Here is a 27364-nt window from a genome sequence, read left to right as displayed (position 1 = left end):
TATATAGGAAAAGGAGAATTATTGCCTTAATAGCCTTAAAATAAAAGGCCTAAAATTTTATGTTTTACCTATGCTTGTTTTACATGTGTTTTACTTTCATGTAGCTTTTCCATACAAATTTCAACATTTAAATTCAAACATTTAAAGGGATAGTTCACACCCAAATTAAAAAGTTGTCATTATTTACTCACCCTCATGTTGTTCCAATCCGGAGTTTCTTTCTTCTGATAAATACAAAAGATAGCCTATTTTAGAGGATGTTGGTAACCAGATAGTTGACAGCACCCATTAACTTAGTTTTTTTCCCTATGGAAGTCTATGGGTGCCATCAACTGTTTGACTGAAGATGAAGAAACACATACATATTTGGAATAACTTGAATGTAGAATCATCTATAATTTTTAGCTGAGCTATCCCTTTAATGAAATTGAAATGTTAAAATGATACAATAGGCAAGCTTTAAAAAGATTAGCATGTGCTAACTTAAAAAGAAAGAAACTTTTATTAAGAGATTTGATTATAGATAGATAGGCCCACATTTTTTGGGATGGTAGGGCTACATTCTATTTAATGGAAAAAAGCTGTGCGCACACTGTGTAAATATTATTGACAGTTTGCACTTTCATTGTAAAATACATACATCAACTCTTTTTTTAGACCTTATAAACATAAACATAGACCTAAATGTCACTGGGATTAAATGGGTTAATAAAAATAAGTTTCACAAGGTTGTTGACTGATATTTTTGTGCGTTGAGGTCCCGCCCTCATTCTTAAAGGCTTGAGTCATCTTGTGTGTGTGTTTTTTATGAATGAAAGGATCCAGCCCGCTGATGGAGGACTGATTCCGGGAAAAAGGCGTTTAGCTCTCTAGTCCGTCTAAACACGGGCAGTGCTGCGATAACGTATATGTCAGTCGAAATACCGGACCAGCAGTGAGAATCGTGGACAGATCCATATTCATCTTCGTTTGAAATTAGCGAAGAGGGGGAAATCAACACCAGGCAAGATTTTCTATTTTTTTCCTCCTTTCGACATTTGTTTACACTAAGGAAACGGAGGGGTGTTAGCAAAGCTGCTGTAGTACATGCAGTCAGTGTTTGTTTTAACATAATATCCACTATTGATATAGTTATAGCTTAAATGTTGTATTAAGATGATTTGTAGTAGTATATTATACATTTTAATAGTATTAGTCACCATGAGCTCATATCGCGTGTGTTTTTATCACGATGTTAGGTGTAGCAACAAGCTAACGCGTAATAAGGAAATAGCTGCGTAGTAGATGTCGTCGATTCAGACCGTTAAAATATATAAGCTTTATATATACCGTATATGTTTATCAACATTTTGTATGTATTATGCTTAGATACTACGCTAAACGTGTATGTTGTTTACTATGAGAAACGACTAGTCAGCAATGTCTTGGTATGGTTTGAACTGGAAATATGTCATAAACGAATTCCTACGTTGTCACACCGCTTTAATTATGGGTTATATATAAGGTTACTTGGTTATTTTAAAGATTTTGGTTAAATTGTCTCTGTGTAAGTAACACAATGTTTATTTTGGAGCATTTAAACTGAAGACGTTTGGGGGGGAAACGACAGCCCCAAGACTTTTGTTGTTCACTAAATCGTCTATCTGGGTTTTATGAGAGTTCATTTTATATGTGAGAGATAATATTTGTTGTGACTAAGTAACTGGGAATTTTATAAATTTTGTGAAACATGAAATGTGAAAAGAAAATAAGGAGCTGGTGCGAAGACAGGAATGGAGGACTTGTGCTGAATCACTGTGACTCTGTGGAAAAGCTCAGGCGGTTATTTGAGGCAGCTCGCGGATGATAGGTGCACTTCCCACACATGACGGGAAACTCATGGTCAGCAGCGTTTACTTCTTCATCTGGACTTTGACCAGGCATGATTCACTGTCAAGAAAAAAAGTGCTACAGTTTGGATACGGGAAGTCTAGATTTAGAAAATATGGAAACAAGAATGTAACCAACGCCACGATACATTAACAGCTATGATGACGCGATACAACACCTGTTCGGGTCGACCGGATTTATTGAAGGCTGATGCCGATATCTTAAAGATACAAAGCCGATATATATCACATTATTTATTTAAAGATAGTAAACATAATGCATAACAATTGCTGGAATAAAATGTATATTCATTTGACATTTTTAGAAATAATTAATTGGAAAATGAATCAATATATATATAAAAAAACATTAATCTGTCAAATAAATATGTAAGGCCACTTCACACCAAGAGCAAAAACTATAATATAGTAATCGTTTTAAAAATCGAGTCCACACTAAAACTATAAAGATAATGGCACAGAGAGACTATATCATTGGAATCATTTTCAGAATGATTTTTTTTATCCCCATCTGATGAATGATAAAAACAAAACATTGGCAGCCAATCAATCAGAACTCTTCCTGATTTAAAGAGCCAGAGTATTTAAAGGGCAGACAGCAAAACTGCAACACAGAACCATATAGTGGATGTGAATATAGTTATCGTTATTGTTCTTGGTGTGAACTGGCCTTTATACTTCAACTTCTTGATTCTTTATTACTATTATAGTATTTTTAAAAAATAAAGAAATCAACACAAAAAAAATCTATGCTGAAAAAAGAAAAAGAAAGCCAACTACCGTCAGATATATAGACTAAAAAACGAATGATCACATCACGGCTCATCTCGCATAGCAGATTGTCATTTCTGTTGTATAGTAACGTTCTTCAAGCAGAAGATGTCACTGTCACTTAATGAATTGGTTTAATAAAATATCATTTTAATAAAAAAAAACTAGTCATTGAAATTGTTTTTATGAAAGTAAGGCACTCGAGGCTTTTTGCAGCATTGTGTATTTAGCATTTAGCAGCATTTAGCTTTAACTTCACAATACATTGGGTCTTTATATAACATTAATTTGATGTTAATCTGTTATTTTTGGTATTTACAGGTTTCAGGGATACATTCAGGGATACATAAAACCAGACAATGACTTCAGACGGCAGAGCTAGTAAAGCCCTCAAGGTAAAGATATTTTTACTGAATACACATTTTTTTTGTCACACACTGAGAAAATGTTTGTACAATGCTACAGCAAAACCTGTTAATTGGTTAACTAAGTTACTCTACCATATACACTTAAACTGTAAATTTTGTGTCAGCGCCAATAGCCTCATTGGCAGAACACAGACAAATAGCGCAGTTATGCTTCGGGCGTCCCGAGTTTGAGTCCCGGCTCGTGGACCGATCCCATCTCGTTTAGTGTTTGGTGTGTTATGCTGATGGTGTTTTTTTCTTTTGTGTGTATAGATCCTGTGCATTGTCTATATACAAATTCTTCCACTTATGATGAACTCTGATGAACCACCTGTATTATTATGGTGGTTATCAATACATTTTACGTTAAAAAAGACGACTTGGGTATATTAAACTGGGTAACTCTCGCCAAAATTGAACCTAGGCACTTTTTGTTAATCTACCCGAGTCAAACTTTCATGTAAACGTATAATTAGAATGGAAACGCCACTTTTAAGATTGACAGTATTTTCGTTTTAGGTCAAAATGTCTTTTGAATGGGAGTGCATGGGGCACTTCTATGATAGCATCAAAATCTATTGATTAAATATCTATTTTTAAAACACTAAGAAGGCTCGACACAACATAAAACTGTCCTCGAAGTATCACCAGGGGTGATAGCATTGAGCATTGACTACATTGTTTGTGTGCACAAAGTTTACTGAAAAGAAAGGTTTTGTACGACTCACTTTGTCAGTTAGTGTTTCCGGTGGCTGGAATTGTGTCAGTCAAAAGTTGTCGATCTCTGAATGCAACGTAACATGAGGAGAGTAAAGATGGAAAGCTCCTAAAGCTTGTTTCCATATAAATTGCCATGAGCTAAGTGTCTAAGTTATCATGCTTTTTATTGGAATTACAAGTTCATGACATTTCCTCATATGAAGTCAGTTTATTACGTTGCATTCGGAGATCGACTACTTTTGACTGACAAAATTCCAGCCACCGGAAACACTAACTGATTAAGTGAGTCTCACAAAACCTTTCTTTTTAGTAAACTTTTTTTGTACACAAATAATGTTGTCAATGCTCGAGTTCATGTGTAGAGCCCCTGGGGATACTTCGAGCACAGTTTCATGATGCGTCGAGCCTCCTTAGTGTTTTAAAAATAGCGATTTTGATGCCATCATTGTAATGCCCCTAGCACTCCCTAATTATGCTTTTACACGAATGTTTGACTAGGGTAGATTAACAAAAATAGCCTAGGTTGCAATTTGGCGAGAGTTACCCTTTAACATTAAATCACTTAATGAAATATACAGTTATAAGTTGAAAAAATATCCACCTTATTTTCCAAAGCGGAAGTAAGCTATTTTCTGTGATTGTGCAAAAATTGATTCATTAGCCACAATAGGTAACTAACTAGAAGAATGAGGTGCAAGGTAAACTGTAAAACAACTTTCGCTACAAACCAGTGTGTTTATGAATATGTTAATAAATAAAAATAATATAAGAAATACCAGCAGTTTTTAATATCTAGCAGCATAAAGGGCTGTTTTCGTACAGCTAAAATAACTACCTTAGTTAACATGAACTAAGAATGAACAATACTTCTATAGCATTTATTAATCTTAGTTAATACTAATTTCAACATTTACTAAAATCAAAGGTTGGATTTGTTAATAACATTAGTTAATGCACTGTAAACTAACATGAAAAAAAAAACAGCTGTATTTTTATTTACAAACATTAACAGATTAATAAATACTGTAACAAATGTATTGCTCATTGTTAGTTCATGTTAGTTACCTAATGAACCTTATTGTAAAGTGTTACAGAATTTTTGTAGTGAATATTTTTCTAGTCAATACTTATTGGATCTAAAATATCACAAATTGTGGCTATTAAATTATCTTTGAAACAAAATCTCCAACCCTGATAAAGTATGATTAGTTATGCTTCATACACCTGTCCCATTGTTTCAGGTGAAGAGGGAATGTGGGGAGAACGTCCCAGTGCTGAGCGACAGCGAGCTCATGTCGCTATCGGTGCGCGAGCTCAACATGCACTTACGCGGTTTGTCACGAGAGGAGGTGCAGAAGCTCAAGCAGAGGCGGCGCACGCTGAAAAACCGCGGCTACGCGGCGAGCTGCCGGGTGAAGCGCGTGTCCCAGCGAGAGGCCCTGGAGCAGCAGAAGAAGGAGCTGCAGCGGGAGGTGGAGCGGCTGGGCGCCGAGAACGCAGGCATGAGGCGAGAGCTGGAAGGGTTGGGTGCTCGTCTCGCTGCCCTCCAGCGCTTCGCCAGAGGTTTGGAATCTGGAGGAGGCAGTCTGCTCGCCACCACACCCCGTCTGAACACAGCCTCCGTCATCACCATAGTGAAGACACCACAGCAGGTGCACACCCCTAGAGAGCAGGGAGCATCCTAGAGCCCCGCGCTCGCATGGAGACGCAGACACACATAGGTACACAGTATGATCGCGACAGACAGACAGACAGGACCATGTATACTCACATATACAGGAAGAAAAACAAGTACCACTTGGGAATTACAGATTCACTTACATATATAAACACACACAGACTGAATATACAGTCTAATAAATGTCCAAGAATAATCTCAGTACTGTTGTTGTGGCCTCGAATATCATGACAAGTGCAGAAGTCTGCACAAAGCTATTGCTAATGATAGCATTATGCTATTTCTATGCCCATTACTGTGCTTTCTGGGTGGTGATACATTAAAAAAAAAATAGTCCTAAACTTTGTTATCATGTGGGACCACCAACATTTCAGAAGCTGGTTAGCTGGAATATCTCCTTGGTATTAATGTATCATCATGGGACTAGAGAACTTGCAGAACTATTGATACATGCCATTTATATATTTTAATGTTTGTATAAAAGACAAATGTTAAACAACAGACATAAAAGCTATTTTATTTGTGTTCCAAACAAGATGTTTGAAGGTAATTTGTGCTGTGATCTGTCTATATACTACTTCTGTTTGACTAGTTTGGGGTCATTCTTTTAATTATTGTGTTTTTTTGTTTTGTTTTTTTTGTAATGTTTACTTGTTGTAATGAGTTATTAGTTTAGTAATGGTAAGGTTTAAAGCCTCATTACTTGTAATATGATTCAGTATGTGTGAGGGTCATATTTGTACTAATATTAGAGCGACTTGTTTGTAGTGGTATTTTTGTATTTAAAACCAAGACCATATATATTATTTGCTATTTATGATTAAAAACGTATCTGAATATTTTGGAAAGCTGGAATATTAAAAAAAAAATACCATTAAAAGGAAAAGAGAGTGGAAGGGGAATCTGTGGAAGATGTGAAATTAGAGAAAAATAAGGAAGAGAGCAGCCAGAAGGAGAAGTGAGCACTTGTGGCTCTGGCAGGGGAAAAAAAAGGAGGATAAGAAAGTGACAGAAGGAAAGTGAAAGACAAAAATGATATCACATGTACATTAACCCATGGTTGTTGAGTTGACTCTTGCTAACTACATGCCTGGTTTATTCCAGTAAACGGGGTAATGCTGTATGATCAGGTAATGATCGGCCATGTTAAACGTGGATATCTCTGGTGATTTTCTAATTAAGTGTAGTTAGCGACGTCATCGTCAGTACTGAGAATCTAACTTGGTAATATCATGCCCATGACACTTGTGCTTCAGAACAATGTGCCGAATGTTTTGTAAGAGGGCAGAGCACACACACACAAAAAACCTATTGACGTTTGTATTTATTATCTGTATTTTTCTATGGTAAATTCATTGTCTATTTTATATCATTTAATTGAAATAAATGTTGTATATATTGTACATAGAATTACATGTGTTCATTGAGTGAAAACTATCGCACAAATGTTTACAGACAAAATTCTTTATTGTTTCCTAGGTCAGAGCATCAAGGGAAAAAATAGAAGCAAAATCTTTGACATAGTAATACATAATGCTCTGTTTCAAATAACATGACAGTACAAAGAACGTCTTAGTGTAACTTCAAAATATGTTTCCACAAAATATATATATTTTTAAATGTAATAACGCTTCCTATGTTACTTTAAACCACTCTGAATAAAAACATATGCTGCGATGGTACACATACCTTGACAAAATATTCTAAATATACAAAACTGCTTAGTGCAAGTTACAATAACGTCTATATTATTAAAAGAAGCCCTCCCCTTACAAAGAATACACTGCAAAACACTAACATAATAACTAAGCAGGTACCATACATACTCGTACTTGGTTCCAGCTGCATTGTTTATACTGGCCTCTATTGTACCAATAAAAGCGTAGGACAGTTAATAAGTAACTCCCAAGATACTACATAACAAACCGCAAGCTTCGCGCTTGGTTATCAAGGGCCTACTGCTATCTGAAGAGGTAAAGCGCAATGGCGGAAGCTTCTAAAGAACGGGAGAGACTTTGGTGTGGCTCTCAAAGGGTCAGTGGCAACAGGCGTGTCCCATAAAGATAAAGGGTATGAACTGTGAGAAATGCCTCCCTCTAGTGGGATATCCTGAACAATGCCTATTAAAGGGATAGTTCACCCAAAAATAAAAAATTGACAATTTACTCACCCTCAAGTTGTTCTAAACCTGTATGAGTTTCTTTATTCTGACAATAAAGACAAAAGAAGGTATTTTGAAGAATGTCGGTAACCAGACAGTTGACGGCACCCATTGACTTCCATAGTATTTTCTTCCCTACTATGTCAATGGGTGCCATCACCTGTCTGGTTACCGAGATTCTTCTAAATATCTTCTTTTGTGTTCAACAGAATAAAGAAACTCACACAGGTTTAGAACAACTTGAGTAAATTATGTTAAAGTTTTTGGGTGAACTATCCCTTTAAAAGGGACAGTTCACCCAAAAAAAGAAAAATTATAATTTATTCACCTTAATGTCGGTTCAAACCTGTATGACTTACTTTCTATTAAAACACAAAAGAAGATATTTTGAAATATACTTATTTTTGTCCAAATGTTGATTTGGACCCCAATTGGCTTTCACTGTATGAACAAAAATATTCTAAAGAATATCTTTTTTAGTGTTGCGCAGAAGAAATATGATATGAGGGTGAACAACTTATGACAGAATTGGGTGAACCGTACCTTCAAATTTGAACAATTTTCGCATTTTCATCAGCACACGGATGGTACTTGACTGCTTTCTCTGTGGAAATCTAGCATAGACTAAGCAGCATAACCTAAATCTATTTTTAAACCGCTCAGCTAACCTAGAAAGATGTTTTTCTGCTGTGGTCACACTTTCACAGAAGCTTGTGCAAATCTGCACCAGACGAGTAATGCTTCAATTACAGCCATATAATCCAGACTGCATTAATCTGTAATCTTATCGTGGACCATCAACCTCTCCCCGTCCCTTAAATCATCCGTCAAAACAACAACGGTGTGTTTAAACAGCTGGTACTGCCTCTACTGTCACTGTGCTCTCTCATTCACAGCTGTACCTGCCCTTTAAATCACCGGGAGAGCTATAAACACTGACGAAAGGGAAGCAAAGGTGCACTTGAACTTGTAAATCAGAAACGGAAACATTCCTACTGAACAGCCCTCCAATACACTCCTCTTTATAAATATGCTGGGATGTGCAAACATCCACTATGTAAAACTAGAAGCTTAAAAAAAATACATCAATTCAAACGCTGAAAGGTCAGACCATGTAGGATTTCAAAATTTGGCCAAAAATGCAAACGTATAGATGAATGTATTATTTAAGTCTTTGTATAAACAACATCGGACAAAAGCGCATCAATGAAGTCTGTTTTAACGACTAAGTATAAGCAGCTTAATTTCATATTCTACTGCACTAGAACGTCTCTACTTGCTTAAGATGGTCCTTTAATAACCTGTCCCTACGTTATCTTAACCTCATCATTACACTACCACAGCAGTAAACAGTCCCTTACGGAGTACCTTCGTTCAGGACGATGGGAAGCGAGTTAAAACTCATCATCAGAGCTAAGCAGGAGGGTTTTCTCATTGTCCCGGGCGTTCAAGCAGCTGTGATTACGGGATATGGGCGGTGCGGTGACTCCCTGCTCCAGGGTGGATTGCTGGGTGTACTGTTGGTAGGCTGGGGAGAAATTGTGGATGGCATCCTGAACCATGTCTCCAGGATTCATGGTCTCCTTTAAGCTGCTGGAGATGCTCTTCATGGGGGCACAGCGACCTTGAGAAGGACGGAGAACTTAATTAAAGGTTGATGACGGCATGAGAAGAGAAAGAGGAAAAACATAAGAATGACTTTTCTTTTTTGGTCGAACTATCCCTTTAAGATTTCACTGTCCCTGCACTATCAAATAGAGAGTAGATGGGCATCAAGAACTGTAGCCTACCGTACTGTCCATATGTAGGAACAGGGCCTTTAGAGTGCAGCATGAAAATGACAAACAGAGAAAGGACGGAAATGGGCGGAAGGTTGGATGTGTTGCATGGGATGACCAAATAAAATGAAGAGAATATGAAAGGCAGATGCGCAAAAATTAAATATGAAAAAATGTAGCATTGAAATGATCAGATCAGCCATATTAATGGATGGATTGAGGAATAAATGATGATTTACATAAAGGCAGAAGAGGAAAAGAGAAAAGTCATGAGATCCAAGCCATTATCATTGACAAAATGTTAAGAGAGAAGGACTTTTCTTGAAATTTCAATAAAACATTCTGGAATCTGTATATATGTGTTAGTGCGTATATATCGCTTAAACGCATCTAACATAAAAGTTTGTGTTTACCGTATATACTATATGTGTGTGTGTGTGTGTATTTATATATATGTGTGTGTGTGTGTGTACAGTGTATGTATATATATATATACACACACATACACACATACATACATATACACACAGACATTATATAAACACAAACTTTTATGTTAGATGCAATTAATCGATTTGACAGCACTATATATATATATATATGCTACTGTTGAAAAGTTTGGGGTAAGAGTTTTTTATTGTATTTATACTTATTGTATTATTATATTAATACTTATATGAATCCTAATATTATTAAGAAAGAATGCATTAAATAGATCACAAGTGACAGTTTATACTGTTACAAAAAAATTATATTTTAAATAGATGCTTGTTCTTTTGAACTTTCTATTTATCAAAGAATCATGAAAAAAATGATCAGTTTCCACAAAAATATTTAGCATCCATATAACAAGAAATGTTTTTTGAGCATCAAATCAGCATAATGATTTCTTCAGAGTAATGCCACCACAGTCCGGAATACATTTTTAAATGTATAAAGAAAATGATATTGTACAATATTGCTGTTTTTACTGTATTTTGAGCCTGTGTAAGCATAAGAGACTTTTTTCAAAAACGTTTTTAAAATCTTACGTATTCCAAACTTTTGAACAGTAGTTTGTATTTAAACTTATTTTTAACAATAAGCGTTTTAGATAATTTGGAGAGGGTAAAAAACATACACCATTTGTTCATTAACAAAGAAGCAAAGGTCAAAAGCTCACCAAGGGAATCCAGTCTTTTGTCCATGTAGACTTTGTACGTAAACGCATGTCGCAAAGCCAAGGCTGCAAAGAACATCTCAATGCAAATAATGAAGTTCTGGTATCCAGCCGCAACAGTTCCCTCGCCGACAGAAACCTCAGGAGAGCTGATCTTAGGAATCGCACCACACTTCTCCAGGATGGCCAGCAGCATGCCTGAAAGACCAGCAAGATCACATGACCAGTTTACCAATAGCTTTAAATACAGAGCGCCATGCGGGGAAAAAATATGTATATTGTGATGACGAATCATCAACAACTCGTTCTCATGACTTACAAATACATCAGCACGTTTTACTAATTAGTTTCCTCGTTTTAAGTCAATCGTGCCCACGATATTATTCGTTCCCTTGTTTTACTAAATTGTGCACAATATTGTGTCTAAAATTTAACACTATATTAACTTCTTGCGTATTAAACTGTAAAATCATCACATTTGCAATGGTGCAGATATACAGGGGGGATAAAAAGAATCTTCTTAAAAACTATATCATATGACATAAATATAAAACCTATACAGTGTTTTTTTTATTTTTTTTTATGTTAGTGCCATTTTAACTGCATTCTAATAGGCTTCATCACAGTCAGTCATTGCCCAGCATCATGTTCATAACTAAACTGCATGCAATGAATGTGAGATAAAGTACAGATCTGGGCCGGGCCGGGGTGCGTTAAAAGCATTAATCATTTTAATGCGTTATTTATTCTAGAAATAATCACACCGAATTAATAGTTAAATCAACAGCTCTACTTACTATATATTCTGTAAAATAAGTTACATGAATAAAAATGAAAGATGTAGGGTCGGACTTTAATATTATCCCTAAAGAACTGACATAACATGCAGATGCCCGAAACAATAATTGGGTAGCATAAACGCCTTGGCTGAAAAAGACAGTTATTTCATGGGTGGAGCAGGTTTTTTCTTTAAAATAACATAGACAATAAGACTTGTTTTTAAGTAAATAGGGCCAATAGGGCCAGCAGATCTGCTGACCTTGCCAGAAGGAGAGGAAGATAACCGATTTGACCATGAGGAACTTGAGCATGGGCCTGTAGGGACTGAGGAGGTCTCGGGTGGAAAAGTAGAACAGGAAGAGGGCGTAGAGGGACAGGCTGACGGAGATGTTGTAGATGATAGTCACATACAGATAACCGCTAGCGACACTGTGGGATCAGAAATACAATTCAAAAATCAAGAATTCAGTTCCTTACAAAAATATGACAGTTTAACAGAGACATCACATGAGAAGCACGTACTTGAAGTCTCCATCCCGATACTTCCCAAAAGCCTGTAGGATGACTGTAACCATGGCCATCAGGGGCTTTACCACACAGAACTGCAAAGTGGCCTGTGAAAAGAATCAACAAATTACTAAAAATACCTGGAGTTTTTTAAAAAGGTGCAAGGACTACAAAAGGCATTTAATAATCAAACCTGTTTGCAGAATCTAAGGAAGCCAATGGAGTAGGTCTTGCCCCAAAGACAACATGTTCCATATATACAGCTGGACCTGCAGCAAAACAAAGACAGGTTTCATTTAAGATGTGAAGCTATTACTTAACTTAAAGTTGCACAAATGTACCTGCAGAGTCTTATCATACACCAGTAAGACAATTGATCCCGAGACATGCATTACTAAAAAACATTTTCACATGAGAATAACAGGAATATGACACTCACTCAATGGGTTTTCCTCTGATCTCGGCCATGATAGCGCTCTCTCCTCCAAGGTATTCATAACAAAGGCTCAAGAAGTTATAGATCACAAATGCTGCAAAACAATTTCAAAGACTGATTGAATTAGCATTGGAATATGATAGCAGTTGTATTTTCAAGTCTTGTGATCATTTTTTAATACAAAAACAGCAAACAAATTTGGTAGTAAGGAATGTTGTGGATCAAATGATCAGAAGAACCTTTCTTATGCAGTTTAATCTCATACTGTGGCACTTGCAGTCAAGCATAGCGGACCTTTCGGACTAAATCCCGTCATCAGAGTTTCACCAAACACCAACAAAAAGGCTATGCCAAACAATGGCACAGCGGTGCACGGCGAAACATCCCTCGTGATGGTCTGAGCATTTTACAAAAAAGTAAATACCAGCATCCTTCATCCCTTGAGTACACCATGTGCTTTTCTACACCAGATTATAGGACACCCACAGTTATATACATTTTTAGTAGTCTTGGTATTTTACCCATTAATTTTCTCCATAAGAGTTCTAAGGCGCGGATCAAACCAACCAGATCAGAGATGAATCGCACTATTACAAACTTTGATTTGAAGCTAAAATGTACACTACCGTTCATACGTTGGGGCTCTGTTTGATTTCTCTTATGCTCACCAAGCTTGCATTTATTTGATCAAAAATACAGTAAAACAATAATATTATGAAATATATATATTTTTTACCGTTTTGAATTTTTTCTGAAGCCATACAATTACAGTGAATATCGACCTAAATCAATAAGAATGATCCAATGCAACACGTGTCATATATTCCAAGTGTTCTGGGGGTATACGATAGGGTTTTTAATGTATTTTTAATGTTTTTTAATTTAATGTATTTTTCAACAAACATCCTGACCTTGGCCTTTGGTCTTCAGTGGACGGCTGCGCGTGTTTATTTAGTTTATTTCATATATACCCAGTAAATTTGGTTGTGAATGAAAGAAAGCACAAACTAATCTATTTTAGTTTGCTGCAGGCCAAGCACACTATTGCTTTGAAATGGAAAGAGACCCAAAGACCCTCGTCTAGTCAATGGGTTAAAGAAAAGACCGGCAGTCTTGCCTCCGAAAAGCTGACATTGTAGTTAAAGGGAAACCTTAAGACTTGTATTGCCTTTTTACACTTATTGCAATCAAATGGATCAGATTGGTTTGGGATGATTGAACTACCCACCTCTTATGTATTGAAAATGTTAAATATATGTGTCCAGCTGAACAACTAATAACTTTGATAAAGTAGCAAAGATAAAATTACATAGCGAAAATCAGTGAACTGTGATGTATGAAAATGCATATTTTATTTATGTTCTAGTTTTGTTCCAGAAGTCTTAATGTTCTGTAAAAAAGAAATTTGCTTTAACGTTCAAACAAATGCCAATAAATATATTTTAAAAGCTTGATTTTGGTCGCTATTCACTGCCATTAAATGTATAAGCGCAGGGTATTTTTTTAAAAAATTTCTTTTGTGGTCTGAAAAAAGTAAATAATGATATTAATTTCTTTAAATTTTTATGGAGTGTTATTTTTTAACGTAAAAAAATTTGCTTGGAATCACAAAAGTCATATCATGAAACTTTTCTATAATGTTTCTAAAGTGAATGGGATTTTTTTTATGTCCAGAACCTGTTGCACTCTATTAAACCAAGCAAAATGGTATGAAACATGCATGTGCGACTCGAATAGATACATTCAAGAACTGCGCTCCAGCTTATGAACCGACTGAACTGTGCCAATATTCACAGCATCCCCAGAGGGTGTTAATTTGTCCTCTTCCCTTGCTCTGTGGGGCAGTGTATGTGTGAATCTCTGCATGTGACAGTGGAGGTTGGATCTCAGCTCTATATATAGCACACGGACCCTGCAGCCACAGCTGCTCTTCAGCTGAGTCGAGAAACCGACAGCGGTGGAGCTGAAGGTCTAGTTAGTGTGAACAAGACCTCCCTAATCTCTCACTCCCACTTTAATTGCCCCACATAACATTTGGAACAGTCTCACACCCAATTAAGCCTATCCAAATATATATCTGTAAATCAAATTATACCACTTGCTATTTACAACCAAGCCAGAACCAAAATTAAGTATCACTTAAAAACATAATGTGAATATTGCTATGGCACTGTACCAGTGTTATTTTAGTATCACTGAGACAGCATTATAGTTTTTGTTAATATTTTTAATTCAATTTTATTTTTAGATGTGCTGTTTTTATTTTAACTTTGCTGTGTTTTTGTCTTTTTTTTAAATTAGTTTTGGATTTTTAAAAACATGTCTATATAGTTGTTATTAAGTTTTAGTTTATTTAGTTTTAATTATTTTAGTAGTTCAACTAAAATGAAAATGAGAAATGTTGCCATGGCATCTAACTGAACTAAGATAAAGTTTATATATTAATATATATACATGAAAAATTAGAATACTGTCCAAAAGTTCATTTATTTCAGTAATTCAACTTTAAAAACTTTAAAAGGTTAAACTAATATATTATATAGACTTGTTACATGCAAAGTGAGATATTTCAAGCCTTTATTTGTTATAATTTTGATGATTATGGCTTACAGCTTATAACAAATAAAGGCTTTAAATATCTCACTTTACATGTAATGAGTCTATATAATATATTAGTTTCACCTTTTAAGTTGAATAACTGAAATAAATGAACTTTTGCACGATATTCACATTTTTCGAGTTTCACCTGTATGTATGTATATATATATATATATATATATATAATGAAAATACTCTTATATGGTTTTAGTTTTAGTTAACACTAATAACCCTGCACTGTATTAGTCTGGTGTCAACCGAACACCTGGTTTATTAGTTTATCCATGTGCATCCGCTCCACTGATGCGCGATAAACACGGTTTCTATGCAACAATCGCTTCTAGAAATCCCAGCTGACCTCAGATCCAGAGAGCTGCTCTAGCAGGAGTCAGCTATAAAATAGGCTGCAAAGGTGTCGTGTTTAAAGCTCCACATGCAGAGACAGCTGAAAGAGAGAGAAAAAAGCCTACCCTCATAGCAATCCCTGACTGTGTCGAAGTAAACGTAGTACTGGTCGTTGGTAAAGAAGAGGAGGCTGAGCCAGGAGTCAAAGGCGTATATGGGTACGATGAAAAGGATGCGCACTATGTGCCTCTGCTCCTTGGGAGAGCTGTAGTATCGCAGATGCATGTAGATCTGTACAAAATGACAAAGAAAAATGAAATGCACTGATTGAGTTTATATTCTAGATGGATTAGGGGATGTTTACCTGGTGGCAAGTGATTAGAAGTGCTGTCCACACGAAGAAGCCCGACACTCCCTGGGCCGTCGTGGTCATGAGGAATATGGGCTGATCTGGAGTGAGCAGAGGAGCCTCTGGGAACCAGGAGATGTTGGGCCCAGCAGGAGCCATTGTGGCTAGCGAGCCTGGAGCCATCCTGTTAACTTCCTCCCCAAACTGATCAGACAAGGGCACGTCACGTCTCAAAATCTGCGGCGTTGGAGAGATTAGGATGCTAATTAGTAATATGGCAACATGGGGATCAAAGATGCTGAATGAGAGGGTCTAACATAGTAATGTGGTGTACGGTACAATTTTTGGTTGTTTTTAAAATGCCATGAAAGTGAATCAGAGGAATTGAAAGAGGAGTGTGAAACAGAATGTTCTAGTTTTGAATCATGAATCATTTCTCTGTAATAATGTGGACAAGCAAAAAAATTTAACTAAACTCCGCCAGAGCTATAGCTTAAAGTCACAACGAAATGGAAGTAGAGACAGATGTTTTCTTTTGTTTTGTGATGTACATACATACGAGTAAAACAGATTAGTGAAAAAGAAAAAAATGGTAATGCCAGGACGTGGTCATGAATCAGTTATTGATTGGATGGAGGCAGATTTAAATGCAAGCTTGCAGTCAATTGTAAGAAAGGGGCGGGGTTTAAGTGGACGAAATGATTGGACAAGTCTGGCATATGTCAACAGAGAGAAGTCAGTCATTTCGATTGAAAATTGAGTTATGATTAGGGGTGTAACGATACCCTCATGTCATGATTCGATAAATATCTATCACGATACGATATTATTGCAATACTTCAAGACATATAGTAAAAGGTTAACAAAGTTTTTTACTGTTGATTAAAATGCTAAATTTGGTGTCATATTGTGGGTGTAAATGAATTGGCTTGAGCTGCTAACCCAATGCACAGGACAATGATGAAACCAGAATAAAAATATTCATGATTCTGAAAATACAGAATTATTTTAGATGAATATGCTTGCACTCTGTCACTGACTAGGCCTAGATATATTTAAAATAATGTAGGCCACTTTTTACTGGTAACATAAGACGTTTGGCATTATCAGGACCTACAAATATTCACCCATTGCATTATATATTATATTCAACATTATAGGCTATATATAGCAGTTTAATGTAGTAGCCTACTGTTTTTTATCATACATATTGTCACTAACCAGGACACCTTGTTGCATTTTTGTATTGAGATATTTTGTGACACAATATATTGTTACACCCCTGGTTATGACTTTGATTCAAAATTCTTATTTAATTTTTTAATGAAACGCATATGGAATTCAGGGTACATTTTCATTTCATGCCGACTTTATTGATGGATGACATGTCACACCATTGATTATTTACATGACAACTACTAACTAAAACTTAAAACTTAATAAAGTAAATTGTGGATTGTGGATTCAATGCTTGTATTTATATATATACATATAATACTTATTTATATATTATATATACACTACAGAGCATGAAGAATGAGAAATTATTAAACAATGTTCATATGTCTACAACTCAGTGTACATAGTAAATGATTGGCCACCTTCATTGTTTACACTACGAGACAAGATCACTTTGACTTTTTTTAATTTTATCAGATACTTTCGTTTTTGTCATATGCACTCTCCATAACGTTAATGAAACCTGTATGGCGTTGTTTCTTCAGCAGAACACAAAAGATTTTCTGACACCGAGTCATTCACTGGAAAAAATGATACAATAACGTCAACAAAGACTGGTGAGAAAGAAAGTCATACGGGTTTGAATTAACTTGACCATAACTAAGTTAAATGACAGATCTGTTATATATTTTTGGGTGGACTTTAAATCATGTTTAATGCTTTCAGCATTCACTTTTCGTGTTATACATTGACCTTATTTGGAAGAGCAGCATCAATTTAGTTTATTCACATAATGTTAGTTGAAGTTCATCCGAAAAAAATTGTATGAAAAAACAACAAAGTATCTACAAACTTGAGAAACAAGAGTAACTTACCAATAACATAAACGTAGATTTAAAATCATTCGGCGTGCACAAAGGAAAGCGAACGAGAAGCGAGTCGGCCTTAATTCCTCATCGCTGCTGCCCGTCATCCATGTTTATATTCCAGCGCCGTTTATCTCAGCTAGGAAATCTGCGCTCCGTTCTTGTATATTTGTTCCCATGTAACAGTAACGTTACTTCGCCGCGTCTTTGAGCCGTTTACTGTGTAGTTCACTACTATTCTAAAGGATTTTACACACAATCCTGCTTGAACTGCGTTGAAAGGTAATTCCTCCTTTCCAAGCTCCCCTTGCCGTTGAATAAAATCTCTTGCGGATTAGTTTAACGGGGATAAAAGTGGAAAGCGTCTGTGAAGTCTGCTACAACACGCAGCTTTTTTTTTCTTTTCTTTTTTTGTAATGGGCTATAGCTTCAAAACTTCAAAATAAAAGTCACGTGTACGACTAACCCTAGTTGTAAAACTAACCCAATTTACAATAAATAATGCATTTTAAAGAGTTGTGTAATAGCCTACTGAACACCTTCTTCAACCGTTTGCTAGAATTATACAGATAAATCCTTTGAAAAAAAACTAAAAAAAAACCTAGTTTATACTCATTTAATCCTAATTTACTTTAGTGCGCTCATGTATATTATTCCTTGGATATAACAATAAAATAAACTGCATGGCCTTCGCCTTTATTGAATTGTATTTATGTCATAAAAATGGTCAAAAAGTGAAAATTTGCTTATTAAGAACCCAATGGAAAGTTACAGGCCATAAAGTAACTAATTTAGTGTGTGTGTGTGTGTGTGTGTGTGTGTTTTCATTTACTATCATGCAATTGTGGGGGGAAAGGAATGATAATCCAAAAAATAAATGCATGTGTATTTTTTCTTTTGTTTCATTTAATGCAATAAATAATACTTTGAAATTCACAATTGTATCATTTTAATCAATCCAGTAAGTTATTGTCTCTCACTTATTGTCTCTGTGTTTTCCTACTGTTTACATGTATCGTGATCTTCATTTATAAGTACAATCTTAATAATCCATTAATAAACCTTTCAAAAGGGTAAACTGGAATTAAACCGCTCTGGTCATGTTACTTTTTACACCAGCCATGCAAACATGTTCAGTAAGTTCACTATATAAGTTCCACAATGTTAAACAAGCTGAAACACTCGTACTTTGATATGTGTGTTTATTTATAAATGAGGTTGTCATAATGTCAATGCAGGAGTCTTCATATCAAATTGTCAGAACACCATATAGTTCAGCTCTGTAATTTTAAGCGAGGAGTTTAGGCCTTTATTAATGCTCAAATTGATCTTAAGGTTAGTTCACTACAGCAGATATTGATATCAATACCTCCAATAATTTACAAGTTCAATGAATGCACAATCATGACATATCCATTCAGTGACGTCTACAGACCAAACAGCAGTTTGACTGGAAACAACATTCTTGGAAATTCTTAACTTTTGCATATTGAAAATTTAACATGGAAAAGATGGTTCCACAAAACCTCATAGGTCAGTAAGGTGTCAACATACATCACTTTTTGTGTGTTAAAGTAACAGTGCGAGGGATACATTTGTTACACTCTATCAATATTCAATTTTAACTTTACAGTCCAACAAGCAAGTCCTTCTTTTTCCCGGCATTTCAGACAAAACAGAGAATAACCTTCATTAGGTCGCAGGTAAAATTTCTCTTTTCCACTTCCGCCGTTTGAGTCTTGTGATCCTCGATAAACCTGCCAGTCCACTGTCAACATGCGTCTGTATCTTCGATGTCTCATCCCAACAGCAACAACCTGCAGTGCGTGAGGACGGGGGAGCACTTTGTCCATTACAAAAATGTGGTTCCTTTCTTTCAGCTTCTTGCTTCCGTTTCGCACTCCCGTTTTACATAGAAAGATGAATATAAATGCTTTAGGGGAGTTGTCTGTTGTAATCCTGCAAAATAAAGCACACAAAAACACACTTTAGCAAAAAGAAGTTCATTAGAATAAGGGAAAAGGTGAATGTGAGATTTGTGTACGTAGTGCTATGAGCAAGCAAGTCTGCATTTGTTTAATCTTAAAAACAGTAATATTGTGAAATATCACAATTTAAAATAACTGTTTTTTATTTTATATTCATTCATTACTTTAGAAAGATCATTACTCCAATCTTCAGTGTCACACGATCTTTCAAAAATCCTTGTAATATGCTGATTTGTTCCTCAAGAAACCTTTCTCATTATCAGTGTTGAAAACAGTTGTGCTGCTTCATATTTTTGTAGAAATCATGATACATTATTCTTAAGTTCAAAAAAGTTCAAAAGAACAGCATTTATTTGAAATAGAAATCTTTTGTAACATTATAAATGTCTTTACTGTCACTTAATGCATTCTTGCTGAATTTTTTATAATAAATTATTTATTCATAAATTACGTTTCATGGGGGTTATACCATATCACATTACACAACCTGAACTAACTGTGCCTTGTCATAAAATGTCACACTGATAGACTTAATCTGCCTTTTTTAGTGTGTCAGAAGAGTAAGCAAGCTTTGGGACATCATCATAATTGCGTCTTCAACGGGACGTTCTGCTGTCATCATTTAAACTAGTGATCCACCGATATGAAGATTTTGGCCGATATCTGATAATTCTTTGTATTTGATAAATCTAAATCCAAGTTTTTCTATAATTTTTGGGAGCCTGATTACACAAACAAAAGCAAACCAAAAAAAGTACAGTAGCCTAGTTTGAACCAGTGCAAGTTTAAAATAATTTCAAACAATTCAAAACCATCATGGCGAACAGTGCGCATCTGAATTATCTCAGCTGAAGGAAATAATCCATTATATATTAGCTTTAAAATATTGGCCAAATATGCTTACTGGACAGATGACAATAATTTTAAAAATGAGCATATACTGTATCGGCCAATACCGATATGGTGGCCGATATATAGCGTATCCCTAATTTAAACTGCCTTGTCAATCGTTTTGTCACAGTTAAAATCCACCGCGTTCAATTTAATTTAGTTCCCTACTGTATCGGAGAGAAATGTAGAAACACACATTGATCTGCCAGTCATGTTCTTTCATGCAGAGACTCTCCTCAAGTGTTGGCATGATGGTGCATTTAAAAAAGTTAATGACTAAACGTATCTGTATAAAAGTTCACAATGCTATTGCAGATTAAATATAATGTTGATAACATTGAATACATATATTTTTATCAGGTGGAATACTGATTAATTCCTTCCTGTAGCTCAAACAGCGCTTGTAACGCCAAGGTCATGGGTTCGATTCCCAGGGAAAGCAAGAACTGATAAGAATGTAAATGTGTTCCTTGAAATGTAATGTAAGTCACTTTGGATAAAAGCTTCTGCCAAATGCATAAATGTAAATGTATTAATCACTCAAACCCAATCGTCGGTCTTGCACATCCGCCATGTTTGTAGTTGTAACCGAATCCTCATTCAACGTGCACTGGGTCGTGGCGTGGGCAATATTAACCATTATGCAGTGTGCATAGTATAGTATCTCAGGAATACTCATTTCAACATACTTCAATTTGGAACACACTAATGCTAATTTCAAATAATATTTAAGACGGATAGTATGCGAATTGGGTACAGCAACTGACACAGTTATGTGGGTCTGCAGGGGTACTCTCTATGATGTCATTTCCTGTTTTTTCTTTCCACATCACTTTGATCTGGTGGACAGACATGTATAATATAAATATATTTTATGCCAAAAACATTTTTTAAGACTTTCATGCTTTTAATGATGCCTTTTTTTTTTTTTTACAGTTGTATTCCCCCGACATTTCTGACTCATTTTAATTCAGAAATATAATACATGCTTATCATAGAAGAGGACATCAAGTCATTTGAAATTGACTTGCTTCATTCATGAAACTTTTGTAAATACACAAGCAAATTCGGAGTAATTTGCATGTAAAAGGGACCTTTATGAAAACTTCACAAACGCTGTGTACATTACTGAATTCCAAACATTCGTAAATAGGGCGCGTGTGCACGCTCATTCATAATTAGCATAATTCCTGCCCATGAGTTACAACTACGCAAATGATGTGTCCAGGCATCCTGTGGAATGCTTTCACCAAAGCATTTTAGCCAGCTAAAAATGCCTGATGCTCTTCAGAAAACGGCCAGCTGAGATGCTTTGGTTGCTATGATACAGAATATCCATGGCAGTGATGTATTACTAGTATCTCATTTCTCCATTGTTGTTCAGTCGTTGTACAAGTAGGATGATTGGTCGATGTAGTATTTGTCCCGCCCCTCCTCCTGATTGGACGGCTGGGTAAAAAGTGACAGTGACGAGTGCTGCCTAATACCCAAAGTTAAACACTTAAAAAAACAAAAAACACAAAAACGGGGGCAAATCAACTCGTGAAATATTATTATGGTGCATAGTGCATCTAAATGCAAATGCAATGTCATGGGTTTGCCTAAATTAGAACAAAGAATGTTCAAATGTTTTATGACCCATTTACACATGGTATACTATAGCTGGGGTGTATTCGAGGGGTTTATAGCAGTCTGAAAATTTACATCAGAACAGCTTTTACGAACGATTTACACAAAAATCGATTCTGCTCGTGTTTCATGAATGAGGCCCAATGTGTGTATGAACTGATCCAGACAAAAAACCCACTAACCTCCTAATAACAGTAAATGAGAGTGAACTTGCAGAGCTCATTTCCCCATGTGTTCGAATGGAACGCTGACCTGTGCGAGAGAGACAGAGAGGTCAGGGCAAAAATAAATATCAGGGAATTAAGCGAATAACTAGTACGTGAACGGAAACCTGTGGGGGAGTGATGCGGATCTGATCGTGACGGAGAGGGAGGTCAGGGGAGGCATTGGCAGGAGCGCCGCGGTGCAGCCGTAAACACACTCTCCTTTCCCGCTCGGCTCCTCGGCCTGCTCTTGGAGATGCATTCCCTGAGAGACAAAACAACAGGTAAGAAGAGTTTTAAGTGCTGATTTCGAACACCAACAACACAGAAGGTCACAAGGATACAGTTTCATAAGGAAGAGAAACCATATCCTTCCAAAATAACCTGCTCATAAATAGAACAGACATCAATAACACCTCCGCTCGTTCTTAGACTCACCAGACTGTGGCACACGGGAGGCAGGTGTTGAGCTGGCCGGGTCTGGGGCATTGCGGACCCTGTTAGGGGCCGGGAGGTTGGGGCCAGTGGGCAAAGCACGAGCCGCAGAACCCGGAGCTCCACCGCCGGTCCTCTCATCCCTCTCTTCTCCCTCTCCTCTCTGCTCCTTCTCTTTATCCTCTGCCGTCCTGCTGGCGCCCTGACACAGTCAGAGAAACCCACAAGGTGAGCAATATAACGCACACTTGAACTGCATTAAATAATGCAAAAATGTTTAAAAACCTACAAATTTCAGCATGTTCCAGTCAAACACATAGTCGTATGAAAATCCCTGTCTGTGGAAAAGGTTCCTGAACAGCTGTCTCAGATAGGAGTAGTCAGGCTTGTCATCAAATCGGAGAGAGCGGCAGAAGTTCATGTAGGTTGAAAATTCAGCTAGAGACGTGAGGAGAAAAAAAAAAAGAGTTAAATGAGAAATTACATTTTGATGCTTTTTCTAGCTGATCAAATCGGATCTACTCACATGGATAGCCCTTACAAAGAACCTCAATAGGGGTTGACATCTTTTTCTCACTGATTCGCTCATACTTCTGCCTTTTAGTGGCCGCTTTGAGGCCTTGCCAGGGAAGAGAACCCAAGTTAAAGTACATAAGAACATAACCAAGGGACTCGAGATCATCCCGCCGAGATTGCTCTGTGGAAACAGAAGGTACATTTAGAATAACCCAACATATAGAGTCCGTTTTTATCAACAGAATGCATTTCAGTGGCTCTCTGCTGCCCTTACCAATGCCCAAATGAGTGTTAATGGAGGCATAGCGGGCAGTGCCAGTCAGGTTCTTATTCTCACGATACGGGATGTGCTGATGTGTGCGGGCGTCACGATACTTCTTAGCCAAGCCAAAGTCTATGATGTAGACCAGGTTTCCCTTCTTGCCAAGCCCCATCAGGAAATTATCAGGTTTAATGTCTCTGTGAATGAAGTTCTTGGAGTGGATGTACTCGATTCGGCTAATCTGGAAAGAATAAACATGAAACAAATCAGAAAAAAAATATTCTATTTTAATTTATAACTTTCTTTTTTTCTAGGTTAAAATTATGTTTAAGAACAACATAATTACAATTTGACTTATTGAGGTTTTATAGTTCTTTTTTTGAATATTCATTACATATGTGAAAACTAAAGCCTACGACTGAACTGAACACACTTTCAGACTGTTTCCAACGACTGCAGCCGATTTTAAACACCGACTGAACACACGACCGAACACAAGTGTCTCTGACTCAGCGCATTTGGGCATGATCAGTCGTAAGTGTCAAATTGCATTCACCTTACAGTCGTTAAGTGTGTCCCCGGCTTAATCTGCAACCAGATATTTCAAATGATAAACTAGATTTTTATGTTATGTAGTATTTTATAAATTATATACATTTTATAATCTATTTTTACATGTATTTATGATAGGGCAGTGTTAGCAATCCTGGTCCTGGAGTACCCTAAAACACTTCACATGTTTGATTTCTCTCATATCAAACACACATATTTATCTTGGAGCAGAGGTGCTCCAACTCTTATGTTCTGCAGAGTTTAGCTCCAACCCCAATAAAACACACCTGAACCAGCATTAGCTAACAATTATAACAAAGTCTTACTAGTCATATTAGAAACTTCCAGGCTGGAGCTACATTCTGCAGGACAGTGGCCCTCCAGGAGCAGGACCGGACACCCCTTGCTGAATATACCCAATTCATATACTTATATTATGCCCTGAAAGTATGTGATGTTTTTGTGAAGAAAAAGTATACTTTTGAGTGTGTAGCAGAAGAGAAGGCAAGCTTGTCTTTAACGGACCGCTCTGTCACTTAGTTACGTGAATCCTGTCAAAGTTTAAACAGTCCTTGTCAGTTAAAATCCTCCACATTCAATTTCACTGAATTTCCTACTGGATCAGAGAGAAATGTAGTAACACATTGATCTGCCAGTCGTGGTTCTTTCGTGCGGAGACTCTCCTCATGTGTTTGCATGATGATGCATTTAAAAGTCAATGACCAAACGTATCTTTATTTGAATCTATATAAAATTGTATCTATATAAAAGTTTACACTGCTGTTACAGATTAAATATAACGTGGACAACATTCAATATCTTTTTATCAGGTTAGATACTGATTATTGATAACTCAAACCCAATTGTCGCACATCTGCCACTTTTTTTACTTTTTTATTTGTGCTTGCAGTTCTAATCGAATCCTCGTCCAATGCGCAATGAGTCTTGGGCAATATTAGCCATTATGCAGTGTGCATGGATCTGCACTTCGGATTCTAACCGGAAATAGTATCTTTGGAATACTCATTTCAACATACTACGATTTGGGACACTAAATCTGATTTCGAATACTATTTAGGACAGATAGTATGCGGATTGCAACGCAGCACCCCCTGCTGTAGTTTTTCCTAATGAGCTGATGAGTTGAATCAGGTGTTTGATAAGTGAGACTTGTAAATGTACTTGAGTACTGGATGTACTCAAGGACCAGGATTGGGAACCAATGTCCTAGGGCATTGAATGTGGTTACCAAGGCATTGCTATACAATTGCTATGGTATTCTAAGTGGTTTTGACAATGTTCTGGGTGGTTGTTTTGTGGCCCACCTGCGAGCTTCTATGATATTACGATTCATATATATGGCTCAGGTTCCCCCTTCAATGTAAATCTATAGGATGTTTGCCCATTTTCTCCACCAAGTCTCATTACATACAAAAGTAATAGGAAACTCCCCTCAATAAGACACAAGGTATCATGTCGCAACAAATAGTGCAGGATAAGGGGTCCGTTCAAATAACTAACCCTAAGTATGAGCAATAATATGGATTTGTTCTTCTAGATTTTGTTTACATGAAATTACCATCTGGTCTGCCAGCAGCAGGACAGTTTTAAGAGTGAATTTCCTTGAGCAGAAGTTGAACAGGTCCTCCAAGCTCGGACCCAGGAGCTCCATCACCATGACATTGTAGTCCCCTTCAGCACCACACCATTTGATCGAGGGAATACCCACTAAGGTTGAAAGGAGATTGAAGAGATATTTCTAGAAATCCATATTCGCAGCATCAGAAAGAAAACTGACGGAGATCATTTCTCACCTCCACCTTGCATCATCTTATAGAACTTGCTCTCAATATGTAATTGTGGATGTTTAGTCTTCACACTCTCCAGTTTAATGGCTACCTCCTCTCCTGATGTGATATTTGCTCCTGAAAGATTTTATTTTTTACAACATCAGGGAAACAACACTTTTATGGAATCTAGACAAGTATGCAATTGTCAATAATATTTTTACCCAAGTAAATATCACCAAAGGAGCCACTTCCGATCTTTCGCCCAAGACGATATTTACTCCCAACACGTAACTCCATGATTCCTTTTCTAAAAACAGCCTTAGAATCATAAAAACAAATATTATTATGATGTAGATGTCTCCTTAAACAATTACATTTCAGCATTTTAGCACACAGCTGATGTAAACAGGAATGCTAACTTCAGCATTAACATCATGATTTTCACTAGCTCAGATTTAATTCACATTTTCAGACAGAAAAGCACTGGCAGTCATGCATCTGACATCTGAGTCATGTGATGTGTGATCCGAACACAGATGCTGTTCAATTCCCACGAACTTGCAATGAAGAGGTTAATTTTTAATCTTAGCATCATCGCAGAACATCAATGTGCAAACTCTGAACGTTACAATAAGGAATCTATTGAAAACGACCCATTTTAATGAGTGTTTTACGGCGTTTGCATAATTGAACACACAAGACGAATCTGTCTTCAGCGGTTTTCAGCCAATTTTGTAGCAGCCGCACCCAAGACCATGTTGATCCCGAGGTTCCACAAACAAACTGTTAATAGTGGTGGCATTTACATGTATTCAGGGCCGCTAAATGAATCTAAAACACTCATGTCCTGATATGACCTTAAAGCAGGAACATCTTTCTTACCTAACGTGAGCACGGTGGTGGAAAAGTGAGTCTGGTCGACAGGCTTGCGCTCGTAAGACAGGACCCTGGACAGCGAAGAGTGCAAGCGTAATTTTAAACGTCGCATCACAAACGTAATTCCAACCACTGCTTTCTTCCTCAGATTTCTAAATCCTTGCGTTCATATCTCTGCACATGGATTGACCTACTTGCATTAGCGGGCTAGCGAGCAGCAGCCTCCCTTGTTTTGTATCCCAGCGTACTTCTCACAGAAATGATGTCATTCACAAACTAGCGGAAGGACCCGGATCACTTCAAGGGGCCGCGCGCTTGACGTGCGTACGCAGCCTCATTCTCATACACACTGCTGCTACACACGGCACGCAAGACACGAACTACAGCTCTCCGTCTTTTCGATATCATTCTCTTAAAAATAATATTAGAAATCACTTTTTTTTGTATATACATATGGTAATGTAAAGACGTATTTAGCATTTAAAATACAAAAAAATGGATTTGATAGCTTTGGTAGCCTACTCTGGTATACATTTATATGTAGCCTACATAAAAAGATACACATATTTTAAAAAGTAATATTTTATGTATTTTCTTGT

At 36.7% G+C, this 27364-nt stretch overlaps 3 protein-coding genes across 5 annotated transcripts; 1 reads left to right on the top strand and 2 right to left on the bottom strand.

Moving 5' to 3' along the window:
- The first annotated feature begins 725 nt into the window (after positions 1–725).
- On the top strand, positions 726–6868 carry maff (v-maf avian musculoaponeurotic fibrosarcoma oncogene homolog F). The gene is made up of 3 exons (XM_079595901.1): positions 726–1003; positions 2982–3055; positions 5029–6868. Exons 2-3 carry the CDS (start codon positions 3020–3022, stop codon positions 5470–5472), a joined length of 480 nt encoding a protein of 159 aa, XP_079452027.1. The 5' UTR covers positions 726–1003; positions 2982–3019; the 3' UTR covers positions 5473–6868.
- A 48-nt stretch (positions 6869–6916) lies between these two features.
- tmem184ba (transmembrane protein 184ba) lies at positions 6917–18092 on the bottom strand. 2 transcript variants are annotated; one of them, XM_079595899.1, is made up of 10 exons: positions 17633–18009; positions 15594–15815; positions 15355–15520; positions 12290–12380; positions 12044–12119; positions 11866–11957; positions 11603–11772; positions 10567–10761; positions 9417–9443; positions 6917–9250 (listed from the first exon to the last, which is right to left on the bottom strand). In XM_079595899.1, exons 1-10 carry the CDS (start codon positions 17639–17641, stop codon positions 9021–9023), a joined length of 1278 nt encoding a protein of 425 aa, XP_079452025.1. In that variant the 5' UTR covers positions 17642–18009; the 3' UTR covers positions 6917–9020. The 2 variants fall into 2 exon arrangements, with proteins under 2 accessions (XP_079452025.1, XP_079452026.1); XM_079595900.1 differs by lacking the exon at positions 9417–9443 and having other exon boundaries at positions 17633–18092.
- A 434-nt stretch (positions 18093–18526) lies between these two features.
- On the bottom strand, positions 18527–27146 carry csnk1e (casein kinase 1, epsilon). Of its 2 annotated transcripts, XM_079595533.1 has the most exons (12): positions 26960–27146; positions 26772–26836; positions 26111–26207; positions 25914–26024; positions 25679–25827; positions 23560–23788; positions 23296–23466; positions 23059–23207; positions 22773–22971; positions 22463–22599; positions 22314–22383; positions 18527–19582 (listed from the first exon to the last, which is right to left on the bottom strand). In XM_079595533.1, the coding sequence occupies exons 3-11, from the start codon at positions 26184–26186 to the stop codon at positions 22351–22353; spliced, it is 1254 nt and encodes a 417-aa protein (XP_079451659.1). In that variant the 5' UTR covers positions 26187–26207; positions 26772–26836; positions 26960–27146; the 3' UTR covers positions 18527–19582; positions 22314–22350. The 2 variants fall into 2 exon arrangements, with proteins under 2 accessions (XP_079451659.1, XP_079451658.1); XM_079595532.1 differs by having other exon boundaries at positions 23296–23788; positions 26960–27056.
- Between the last annotated feature and the right edge of the window lie 218 nt (positions 27147–27364).

This window comes from Phoxinus phoxinus (genome assembly GCF_949152265.1).
Source record: "Phoxinus phoxinus genome assembly, chromosome: 21".
Classification (NCBI taxonomy): Eukaryota; Metazoa; Chordata; class Actinopteri; order Cypriniformes; family Leuciscidae; genus Phoxinus; species Phoxinus phoxinus.
This window is presented reverse-complemented; position numbering and strand designations above follow the sequence as displayed.

Excerpts from the sequence above, each read along its gene's own strand:
- maff (XM_079595901.1), top strand. The coding sequence starts at position 3,020 with ATGACTTCAGACGGCAGAGCTAGTAAAGCCCTCAAG. Across the intron at positions 3,056-5,028 it reads GAGCTAGTAAAGCCCTCAAG|GTGAAGAGGGAATGTGGGGA; the intron begins GTAAAGATATTT and ends CCATTGTTTCAG.
- tmem184ba (XM_079595899.1), bottom strand. Across the intron at positions 15,521-15,593 it reads TTCTAATCACTTGCCACCAG|ATCTACATGCATCTGCGATA; the intron begins GTAAACATCCCC and ends CATTTTGTACAG. Across the intron at positions 11,958-12,043 it reads TCCTTAGATTCTGCAAACAG|GCCACTTTGCAGTTCTGTGT; the intron begins GTTTGATTATTA and ends TTCTTTTCACAG.
- csnk1e (XM_079595532.1), bottom strand. The coding sequence starts at position 26,186 with ATGGAGTTACGTGTTGGGAGTAAATATCGTCTTGGGCGAAAGATCGGA. Across the intron at positions 26,025-26,110 it reads CTTTGGTGATATTTACTTGG|GAGCAAATATCACATCAGGA; the intron begins GTAAAAATATTA and ends AAAATCTTTCAG. Across the intron at positions 23,789-25,678 it reads TGCTGCTGGCAGACCAGATG|ATTAGCCGAATCGAGTACAT; the intron begins GTAATTTCATGT and ends TATTCTTTCCAG.